The sequence below is a fragment of the Trematomus bernacchii genome, unplaced genomic scaffold (assembly GCF_902827165.1).
Source record: "Trematomus bernacchii unplaced genomic scaffold, fTreBer1.1, whole genome shotgun sequence".
NCBI classification, from domain to species: Eukaryota; Metazoa; Chordata; class Actinopteri; order Perciformes; family Nototheniidae; genus Trematomus; species Trematomus bernacchii.
In genome coordinates this window covers 19,558-31,094 of record NW_022987422.1, presented here as the reverse complement: position 1 = coordinate 31,094, position 11,537 = coordinate 19,558, and the positions used below count along the sequence as shown (strand labels likewise).

The following is an 11,537-nucleotide window of genomic DNA, read 5'->3' as shown; positions in this document are numbered from 1 at the left end:
CTCGGGACGCGCTCACGTCACGGGAGTGCGCCCAGCTGTTTCCCTGACGACCACGCTGCATGTTTATGTTTTTTTTACGTGACGTGACGTGCGTGGTTTCCGGCAACGAGGCGGAAGTGAAGAGAGGAGAGGCTCGCGCTGCTCACCTGTCGACAGGTGAAGAGAAAACAGAGGAAAGGAAGGAAAGAGGAGGAAAACAGCAGAGAGAAGTAAGTTCACCTGTTGGTCTGTTGGTCTGTTCACCTGTTGGTCTGTTCACCTGTCTACCTGAGTAGAGGCGGGAGAAGTACTCAGATCCTGTACTTGAGTAAAAGGAGAAGTACTCAGATCTTGTACTTGAACCCTGAACTAGAGTAGAAGTACACAGTAAATGGAAATACTCAAGTAAAGTACAGGTACCTCAGAATGTATTTAAGTACAGTACTTGAGTATATATTGTTTAGATCCTCTGGAGCAGAGGGAGGAGCTGTGGATGATTGTTATTGATGAAGGCATCAGTGTTTCTTTGGGTCAAAAACACTAAACTCACAACTTCAAATGAAAGTGTTTAGTTTATTTAATAAAAGAGCACATGTTCAATGTGAAAAGTGACAGTAGATATAGATTAGTTGCAATTTGGTGCTATATATATCTATATTTAAAAAAAAATGTAATTAAAATAAATATATATTTTTTTAAACACCTTGAATTTCAGGGGGGGCGCGGGGCTCCGTTGGCGGGGCGCAGCTCCCCTTCAAGACAATGGTGGGGGAAACACTGGGTTTCTGTCAGGTATTGAACACGCTTCATGGAACCTCAGCGTACCTGTCGCTAACCGCTAACGTTAGCCAGCTCTCCTTCAGAGCTCCACACATATTGGTGGTTCTCAGTGCAGCCTCTTCAGGAAACAGTCTGTAAAGATGTTCTGGTTTGAGTCCTGGTTCTGTTACAGGACAGTGTTACCTACTGACACTGACCGATGTGTGTTAGAGCTAATTCAACTCTGTGGTCTCATCAGACTGTGTTTATGTAAACAAATGTTGAGTTGGGGCTCGGGGCCTGTGATTGGTTAATTAGTCGTCTAGCAGAGATGACGTCATTGATGTGTGAGTCAGAGTTAATTGATTAAAGTGGTTTTAACGACTTCCTGAAGCTCCAGTCAGACCTGAGTCTCCTCCCAATGAGCTCATCAGCTGGTGACGAGTCACTGCTGCTCCTAACCAGGGGAGTATCCACACAGAGATATGAGAAACTCCAAACTTCCCAAAGACAAATCAGACCAAAAGAACCTCCTTAATGACTAGAACCTTTTCAATAGAAATAGACCAATAGAATCCCTCATAGGTAAAAGATAGAACCTCCTCAAAGACGTTTAGAACCCCCATCGTAGGAAACTAGAACGTCCTATTGGACCTAAAGAAACTCTTCATAGATGAATATACCTTCAGAGGTCATCAGAACCATGGGCGTAGGAAGCATCCTCAATGTGGGTGGGACAATTTGGGATGAAAAGCTGGTTCGAGGGGCCCCCAGTGAATGTTTGCCTAGGAACCTCCTTAGAGCCAACTAGAACATATACGGTGATTCAAACTGCTTCAACTGTGACTAGAACTAGGGATGGGAAATGGAAAGCAAATGTATATTCTAATATTCGACCCCCCAAAAAACGGTTAACACCAACAGAACCCCCTGAAACACCAACATAATCTCCTGAAACACTCTCAGAACCCCCTGGAACACCAACATAATCTCCTGAAACACTCTCAGAACCCCCTGGAACACCAACAGAATCTCCTGAAACACTCTCAGAACCCCCTGGAACACCAACAGAATCTCCTGAAACACCAACAGAACCCCCTGGAACACCAACAGAATCTCCTGAAACACCAACAGAACCCCCTGGAACACCAACAGAATCTCCTGAAACACTCACAGAACCTCCTGAAACACCAACAGAACCCCCTGGAACACCAACATAATCTCCTGAAACACCAACAGAACCCCCTGGAACACCAACATAATCTCCTGAAACACCAACAGAACCCCCTGGAACACCAACATAATCTCCTGAAACACTCTCAGAACCCCCTGGAACACTCACAGAACCTCCTGAAACACCAACAGAACCCCCTGGAACACCAACAGAACCCCCTGGAACACTCACAGAACCTCCTGAAACACCAACAGAACCCCCTGGAACACCAACAGAACCTCCTGAAACACTCACAGAACAGAATGAGCTCCTGAAACACCAGCAGAACCAGCAGAACCCCCTGGAACACCAGCAGAACCAGCAGAACCTCCCAGTTAACCCATTAGCTCGATGGTATGTGCTGTCAGAGACCGGTCTGCCAACATGCCTCTCGGCACATTCCTGACAGATGACGACACGCCAACAATCAGCTGATCACACAGAGCCAGAGGAGATCAGGAGAACCCAGTTTAACAGGAACCACACCTGAAAGGGAAAGGACATTTACTGGAAGCAATTTCCTCTAATTTTATAAATGATTTTGAAAATTAATCATTAGTTTCTTATTTATAGTTTGAATTGCAGTCCAATATGTATCCCACAAGCAGAGCCTCGGAGCGTCTGTAAACGTTAGCTGATCTTTGGACAGGAACCACAGCTCACCTTCATGGTTCCTCTGTACGTCCCGCTCAGAGCTCAGAGTTAGTCTGCCTCCACAAGCAGAGCCTCGGAGCGTCTGTAAACGTTAGCTGATCTTTGGGCACAGATTCAGATGAGATTAGATGAAGCTAACATCAACAAGGAGCTCTTTGAGGGGCTGTGACTTCCCTCTTTGTGCCGCAGTCAGGTCCACAGAGTGATGGGGGTCAAAGAGTTAAGTGTTTTACACAGCGTGTCATTGGTGGGAAATCTGAAAGTGTTGTATTCATATCTTTCTACTGAATACACACTGGCTGCAAACAAGTGTCATAATACATACAAATAATACATCATGGTAATATTAATATACAACAATTAAATGGAGGAAAAATAATAATAAATATATAGTGAAAAATAATAATTGAAAAGTAAAAATACAAAAATAATCTAAGAAAATTACATTTAAACCTAAAATGAATCATTGATATTAAAAATAAAAGGATCAATCTGTGCCTGGGGGGTCGGACTGACTCTGTGTGTGTGTTAGTGTGTGTGTTAGTGTGTGTGTGTGTTAGTGTGTGTGTGTGTGTTAGTGTGTGTGTATTAGTGTGTGTGTGTGTGTGTGTGTGTGTGTGTATTAGTGTGTGTTAGTGTGTATTAGTGTGTGTTAGTGTGTGTTAGTGTGTGTGTGTTAGTTTGTGTGTGTGTTAGTGTGTGTGTGTGTGTGTGTTAGTGTGTGTGTTAGTGTGTGTGTGTTAGTTTGTGTGTGTGTTAGTGTGTGTGTGTGTGTGTGTTAGTGTGTGTGTGTTAGTTTGTGTGTGTTAGTGTGTGTGTTTGTGTGTGTTAGTGTGTGTGTTAGTGTGTGTGTTATTGTGTGTGTGTGTGTGTGTGTGTGTGTGTTATTGTGTGTGTGTTATTGTGTGTGTTATTGTGTGTTTCAGTGAATAACCCCATCCCGTCCAACCTGAAGTCGGAGGCCAAGAAAGCGGCGAAGATCCTGAGAGATTTCACTGAGATCTCAAACCGAACGGGGCTGACTGACCGACTCATCCCCCGTAAGGAAGACTCCATGTGGGGGGGGGGGGGGGGGGCATGTTGGTTTATTGACTCTCTAAATGTTGAATGTGTTTCAGCTCATGTGATAGCGAAGGCAGAGGGCCTCGCCATCATCTCCGTCATCAAGGCCGGCTTCATGATCACGGCCCGGGGGGGCAGCGGCATCGTGATCGCCAGGCTGGGGGACAGACGTAAGGACTCATGTTTACTCTGTTTCTACTCTGTTTCCTACTCTGTTTTCCTACTCTGCTTCCTCTCCTGTTTCCTCTCCTGTTTCCTCCTCTGCTTCCCTGTTTCCTCTCTTGTTTCACCCCTTGTTCCCATGTTGCCTTGTTGTTCTCCCTCTCTAATTGAACTAGTTTTAAAGGTGTGTGATCAGGTGAGATCAGGTGATATCAGGTGTGATCAGGCGAGATCAGGCGATATCAGGCGAGATCAGGCGTGATCAGGCGAGATCAGGCGAGATCAGGCGTGATCAGGCGTGATCAGGCGAGATATCAGGTGAGATCAGGCGTGATCAGGCGAGATATCAGGTGTGATCAGGCGAGATCAGGCGAGATCAGGTGTGATCAGGTGTGATCAGGCGAGATCAGGCGTGATCAGGTGAGATATCAGGTGAGATATCAGGTGAGATCAGGCGTGATCAGGCGTGATCAGGCGAGATATCAGGTGATATCAGGTGATATCAGGCGAGATCAGGCGAGATCAGGCGAGATATCAGGTGAGATCAGGCGTGATCAGGCGTGATCAGGTGAGATATCAGGTGATATCAGGTGATATCAGGCGAGATCAGGCGTGATCAGGCGTGATCAGGTGAGATATCGTGATATCAGGTGAGATCAGGCGATATCAGGCGTGATCAGGTGAGATATCAGGTGATATCAGGTGATATCAGGCGAGATATCAGGTGAGATCAGGCGTGATCAGGCGTGATCAGGTGAGATATCAGGTGATATCAGGTGATATCAGGCGAGATCAGGCGAGATCAGGTGAGATATCGTGATATCAGGTGAGATCAGGCGATATCAGGCGTGATCAGGCGTGATCAGGTGAGATATCAGGTGATATCAGGCGAGATCAGGCGTGATCAGGCGTGATCAGGCGTGATCACGTGTGATCAGGCGAGATCAGGCGTGATCAGGCGTGATCAGGCGAGATCAGGCGTGATCAGGTGAGATATCAGGTGAGATCAGGCGTGATCAGGCGTGATCAGGCGTGATCAGGTGAGATATCAGGTGTGATCAGGTGTGATCAGGTGAACTAGGGGCCGGCCCTAATGAGATGATAATCACTTTAATAAGAGACCTCACGTCTGCAGTGTTTCAGCCTCTGGTCTCTGATGGGATTCCTCCTCTTGTCTTCCGACGTCTTATCTTTTATTTTGGTGAAACCCAGACCTTGCTGGGACCTGTCTGTCTCTGCTGGGACCTGTCTGTCTCCGCTGGGACCTGTCTGTCTCTGCTGGGACCTGTCTGTCTCTACTGGGACCTGTCTGTCTCTACTGGGACCTGTCTCTCTCCGCTGGGACCTGTCTGTCTCTGCTGGGACCTGTCTGTCTCCGCTGGGACCTGTCTGTCTCTGCTGGGACCTGTCTGTCTCTACTGGGACCTGTCTGTCTCTGCTGGGACCTGTCTGTCTCCGCTGGGACCTGTCTGTCTCTGCTGGGACCTGTCTGTCTCTACTGGGACCTGTCTGTCTCTACTGGGACCTGTCTGTCTCTACTGGGACCTGTCTGTCTCTGCTGGGACCTGTCTGTCTCTACTGGGACCTGTCTGTCTCTGCTGAGACCTGTCTGTCTCTGCTGGGACCTGTCTGTCTCTACTGTCTGTCTCTACTGGGACCTGTCTGTCTCTACTGGGACCTGTCTGTCTCTACTGGGACCTGTCTGTCTCTACTGGGACCTGTCTGTCTCTGCTGGGACCTGTCTGTCTCTACTGGGACCTGTCTGTCTCTGCTGGGACCTGTCTGTCTCTACTCTCTGTCTCTACTGTCTGTCTCTCTGTCTCTACTGTCTGTCTCTACTGTCTGTCTCTCTGTCTGTCTACTGGACCTGTCTGTCTCTACTGGGACCTGTCTGTCTCTGCTGGGACCTGTCTGTCTCTACTGGGACCTCTCTGTCTCTACTGTCTGTCTCTCTGTCTCTCTGTCTCTACTGTGACATGTCTCCATGCTTTAATGTTCAAAAAGCTCTTTATTTTTCATTTGTCTCATACCTCTTTTCACCCTCTGTCTGAAACCAGAGCCCAGTCTGATCTGATTGGTTAGCTGGCCAGCTCTGTTGGAGCGCTAGCCAATAGGAGCGCGAGTGTTCTGTAGTGATGTCACTATGTCTGTTTTCCCGTTTGTTTCTAGGTTGGTCGGCTCCGTCCGCCATCGGCATCGCCGGCCTGGGCGGAGGCTTCGAGATCGGGGTGGAGGTGAGTCCAATGATGATCTATGTTGCAGGTGTGTGTACCTGTTGACCTGTTGCAGGTGTGTTGACCTGTTGACCTGTTGCAGGTGTGTTTACCTGTTGACCTGTTGCAGGTGTGTTTACCTGTTGACCTGTTGCAGGTGTGTGTACCTGTTGCAGGTGTGTTGACCTGTTGCAGGTGTGTGTACCTGTTGCAGGTGTGTGTACCTGTTGCAGGTGTGTTGACCTGTTGCAGGTGTGTGTACCTGTTGCAGGTGTGTGTACCTGTTGCAGGTGTGTTTACCTGTTGCAGGTGTGTTGACCTGTTGTAACACCTGTGTTTCTCCCCCCCCCCCCCCCCCCCCCCCCAGGTGTCGGACCTGGTGATCATCCTGAATCAGCGCCGGGCCGTGGACGCGTTCACGAAGGGGGGGAACCTGACGCTGGGGGGGAACTGCACGGTGGCCGTGGGTCCGATCGGAAGGTGAGACACCTGTAGGTTATCTACCTGTGGGTTATCTACCTGTGGTTATCTACCTGTGGTTTATCTACCTGTGGTTTATCTACCTGTGGGTTATCTACCTGTGGGTTATCTACCTGTGGTTTATCTACCTGTAGGTTATCTACCTGTGGTTTATCTACCTGTGGTTTATCTACCTGTGGGTTATCTACCTGTGGTTTATCTACCTGTGGGTTATCTACCTGTGGGTTATCTACCTGTGGGTTATCTACCTGTGGGTTATCTACCTGTGGGTTATCTACCTGTGGGTTATGTACACTGTCTGTAACGGTCACCTTCACCTGTGATGTGTTCAGGAACGTGGAGGCGGACGTGTCGATCCGCAGCCCGGCGGCCGTGTTCACGTACTGTCGGTCCAGAGGTCTGTTCGCTGGCATCTCTCTGGAGGGGTCTGGCCTGATCGAACGCAAAGACACCAACCGCAAGTACGATCAATGAACTACCTGTGAAGAATATGGAGGGTGCTGAGGGTACTGAGGGTGCTGAGGGTGCTGAGGGTGCTGAGGCTGGTGAGGGTGCTGAGGCTGGTGAGGGTGGTGAGGCTGGTGAGGGTGGTGAGGCTGGTGAGGCTGGTGAGGGTGCTGAGGGTGGTGAGGGTGGTGAGGCTGGTGAGGGTGGTGAGGGTGCTGAGGCTGGTGAGGGTGCTGAGGCTGGTGAGGGTGTTCACGGGGCCGGCTCCTGTGTTCACGGGGCCCGGCTCCTGTGTTCACGAGGCCCGGCTCCTGTGTTCACGGGGCCGGCTCCTGTGTTCACGAGGCCCGGCTCCTGTGTTTCACGGGGCCGGCTCCTGTGTTCACGGGGCCGGCTCCTGTGTTCACGAGGCCGGCTCCTGTGTTCACGAGGCCGGCTCCTGTGTTCACGAGGCCGGCTCCTGTGTTCACGAGGCCGGCTCCTGTGTTCATGGGGGAGAGGGTTAGCATCAGGTGAGCTGCCTTTACAGATGAGCTGGGAGCAGGAGGAGGGAGGAGTGGGATTTTCCACAACCTGCTAGCTAACCTTCATTTCAAGTATTGTTGTATTTTATTTATTTGAGTATTTCTGTGCTTCAGGTTCTACGGACGGGAAATCCGCGCGTCGGCCATTTTGAACGGTGACGTAGAGCCGCCGCCCGAATGCTACGATCTCTACCACATCCTGGACGAATACACCGACGCCTACACCGCCGACTGGACCAGCAAGAACATGCGTCCCAAGGTAAACAACGCCCTTTACACCGACTTCATAAAAAAGCACGCAAAATCAGCACCGTCATTTGTAAGGTCCTAACTTAACCGTAACTTTGTAACCTTATTGGAACTTTATCCAAACTTGACCAGAACTTTATTGTCACTTTGTCGTAACTTTGTTCCATGTCTAACAATAAACAATAAACATTACTTCCTCTCTTCCTTTAGTCATCTGGTCCTCCATCCAGACCTTCAGGTCCAACTCAGCGAAGACCGTCATCAGGATACCAACAACAACAACCAGCCGGATACCAACAACAGCCAGTCGGATACCAACAACAACAACCAGCCGGATACCAACAACAACCAGCCTTATACCAACAACCAGGCGGATACCAACAACAACAACCAGGCGGATACCAACAACAACCAGCCGGATACCAACAACAACCATCAGCCGGATACCAACAACAACATCCGGCCGGATACCAACAACAACAACATCCGGCCGGATACCAACAACAACAACAACCAGCCGGATACCAACAACAACCAGCCAGTTATCAGCAACAACAACAACCAGCCGGATACCAACAACAACAACAACAACAACAACAACAACCAGCTGCATACCAGCCGTCTCCAGCCACCACGGATAAAAACGCCCAGTACCCGAGCATCTCCGTCTATAAATCTGAGACTTCAGGTGAGTTTTACCTTCGTCCATCTTCACTCTGAAACACTGCTTCATCCTTGTTTCCTTTTCATACCTCCTTGTTGCCTTCCCCACCACATACTCTCCTTTACTATCACCTCCTTTCCTTCTTTGCTTGTGTTCTCTCACTACCTCCTTATTTCCTTGATTTACTCCGTCTTTCCTACCTTTCCTTCTCCCTTACCTCTTTCCTTCTTCCTTACCTCTTTCCTTCTCCCTTACCTCTTTCCTTCTCCCTTACCTCTTTCCTTCCCTGCAGTTTAATAGGTGATTTAGTTTTGAAGCTGTGGCGCCCTCTTGTGGTCACAACCTGCAGCTACACACTGCCTTTCAAATATTTATGCAAAGATCTGATCATATAAGATTTCTTTAAGTAGAGAAAGAAAAGTAATCAACAAGAACTCCTTTATTGTGTATTTATTGTGTATTTATTGTGTATTTATCGTGTATTTTTTTCATGATCTGTCTTTAAATCTCATTTAAAATGTAATAATAATCTTTTGTCTGTTTCAGGCCAGTTAGCCTCCAGAAACCCACCAAACAACGGTCAGTTCTCAAATAACAAAACTAACATTAACCCTCGTGTTATTTAACAGAGAGCTACGGTCATACAGAAAACCTGAACAAAGATATCAGCATTTCTAAAACCCTTGCCTTTTGTTTTTATTTATTATTGTTGTCATACTGAATGTTTTTATTATTTTTATTAATATATATATTTTTTAATATTTATTTAAAGTGGACCTATCATGCTATATTTGAACAATATATTGTAGGGCCATACCTATATAAAACATGTCTGTTTAGTTTTTTTTTCAAAATACCAAACAGATCCTGCATTTTAGCCATGCCTCATTTCGCTCTATTTGCTCTTTTCCAGCCCTGTTTTTGCAAGGGGCTGATTCTGTGAGCTGCAGCTGACCACGCCCCCCTGCAGGAGAGGGGGGTGTGCTTTGAGATCAGCTGCTGGGCTGTCAGAAGAGGGGGAGAAAAATAGATATCCGTCCTCCGTGTTTTATTATATTATTATATAGAGTCATTATTCATTTGTTTTAAAGCTCAATAAATAACAAAGAAGACCTTTGACCGGCACTTTTCTAATTTAAACTTTAACGGACATCTTGACCGGCGAAAGAGTGGGTGTTTGTCATCTGCTGGTGGACTAACCGGAGAGAATTACAGTGCTTGCCTCGACGGGGAGGGATTGCATTGAATTAAAGCAGCGGGAGCAAACGCTTGCCTCTGGGAGGGAGAAAGAAAGCCACAGCGGAGAATAAACAGAAGGGTAACCATGGCAACTATGGGCGGGAAGTCTTCTTCGCTGCTTTTGTGGCAGACTACAGCGCCACTTACAGGCCTGGCATATGTACTACAGCGTCTCCAGCGCTTTCGAGCGGCAATGGCCGTGGCCCAACCCCACATTCCCCTGATAGGTGGAGAGTTGGCCCAATAGCCGTAGCGCCACCGTCCTGACGTCAGGACAGTGTTCAAATCTGGATCAGTTTTTATCAGATCCGTTGCAGCCCCTTTTTTAGAGATTTGGGTATGGAGGAAAATAGAGAGGGTTGTGTTTTCTGACACTTGGTGAGTTCCCTGGAACACCGGGGACACATATTCATGTAGAAAAGACGTACAAAAGTGCATTTTGCATGATAGGTCCCCTTTAAATATTTGTATTCTGTAATTAAAGTAATTTCTAATGATTTATTTCGTAGTTTAAATCTATTTGTTTACATTTTTTCTTCTAAATAAATGTTGTTTATTTTCCCGCTGCAGGAGGGGGAGCAGCTAGTGGAGAGCTCGTTGTCACGGCGACGCACCCGTTCACGGGGCAACAGCCCGGCGACCTGAGCTTCGTCCCGGGCGACAGCATCACCGTGGTTACCAAGACCGAGTCGCAGTACGATTGGTGGGAGGGTCGTCATAGCGACGGGCGCGTAGGCATCTTTCCTGCCAACTTCGTGGCGTTCTGAGTCTACGGCGAGCCGGAGGGACAAACTTCAGAGCGGTTAGATTAAAGATTAGAGAAGAAATAACAAGACATCTGAAAATATTTAAATATAAACACTAAAATGTTGGTTTTCAGGTAAAAGTATTAAAATAATTATAATAAATGTGATATTGACAGAAACTATCCTGGCATGGTGAGAGAGTCAATCATCATTTTATTTTAATAACATTTATTTCAGGATTAACACCTTTTTTCTACATCAAATTTAAAGAAAATGTCAGTCTTTTTAATTATATTTCCAAAATCTCTCTTTCCTTCAAAGTTAATCAAATGAAGAAATATTTATAATTTTCTGATTCAACCGGAAAAACTCCTGTCCTTTCAAAATAAAACAAAATAAAGAAAGAAACTAATTTGATATTTTAGAAAAACAATACACTTTTTATATTTCACTAAAATACTTTAAATAAAAGCCCATTTTCACTTTGAATTGACTTAAATTTGAACACCGTCCTAAACGGTATTCATAATGTTGTGATTACAGGTTGTACATACACTCACGTTTTTTCCCTTTGAATTGACTTTAGGGATCTAAAGTCACATTATCTTGTATTTCTGGGTGAATATTTGTTTACTTATAGCACGATAGCAGTGTTCGGGTTCTGTTACAGCCGGAGGGATGTGGAATACTTTAGACATTTTTATCTGTTTATAGTTTATTTAAAGTTTGATTAAAATGATCACTTGTTGGAGCTTGGATCAAATAAGACAGACTGTGCTGCTTGTTTACTTTGCCAAAGGAAAACTGAAATAAAATCGAAAGAAATATTGCTTTGCTTTTCATTGTGGTTTTGCATCTTTGATTATTTGTATTTATTTAGGTAATACTTCCATCTCATTTAGTATGGGATTAGTTTTGTTTCATAAAGATAAAGCAACACTTTCTCAGAATCAAGTAAAACTAAGACTCAAAGGTCCCATGTCATGGTTTCCCGGTTCTTACCGGTCCCCTTGTGTTCTGTAGCTTCTGCATGTGAACGGTCTGCAGAGTCACAAACCCTCAGAGTGCACCCTGTAGAGAGTAAAACTCTAACACAGAGCAGACCTGTCTCTGCTGCCCCAGAACGCCTCGTTGGACATTTCTCTT

General features: G+C 46.5%; 1 protein-coding gene across 1 annotated transcript; it reads left to right on the top strand.

Annotated features, from left to right (window-relative positions):
• The first annotated feature begins 110 nt into the window (after nucleotides 1-110).
• sh3yl1 (SH3 and SYLF domain containing 1) lies at nucleotides 111-11,231 on the top strand. Its single transcript, XM_034140442.1, has 10 exons — nucleotides 111-209; nucleotides 3,532-3,645; nucleotides 3,724-3,837; nucleotides 5,999-6,063; nucleotides 6,410-6,522; nucleotides 6,855-6,983; nucleotides 7,608-7,752; nucleotides 7,953-8,430; nucleotides 8,953-8,985; nucleotides 10,216-11,231. Coding segments are annotated over exons 1-10 (1,389 nt in total). The 5' UTR covers nucleotides 111-208; the 3' UTR covers nucleotides 10,413-11,231.
• The last annotated feature ends 306 nt before the right edge of the window (nucleotides 11,232-11,537 follow it).

Bases quoted from the DNA above. Each gene is read 5' to 3' on its own strand.
- sh3yl1 (XM_034140442.1), top strand. The intron at 6,064-6,409 runs GTGAGTCCAATG...CCCCCCCCCCAG, and splicing joins GCTTCGAGATCGGGGTGGAG to GTGTCGGACCTGGTGATCAT. The intron at 8,986-10,215 runs GTCAGTTCTCAA...TTCCCGCTGCAG, and splicing joins CAGAAACCCACCAAACAACG to GAGGGGGAGCAGCTAGTGGA.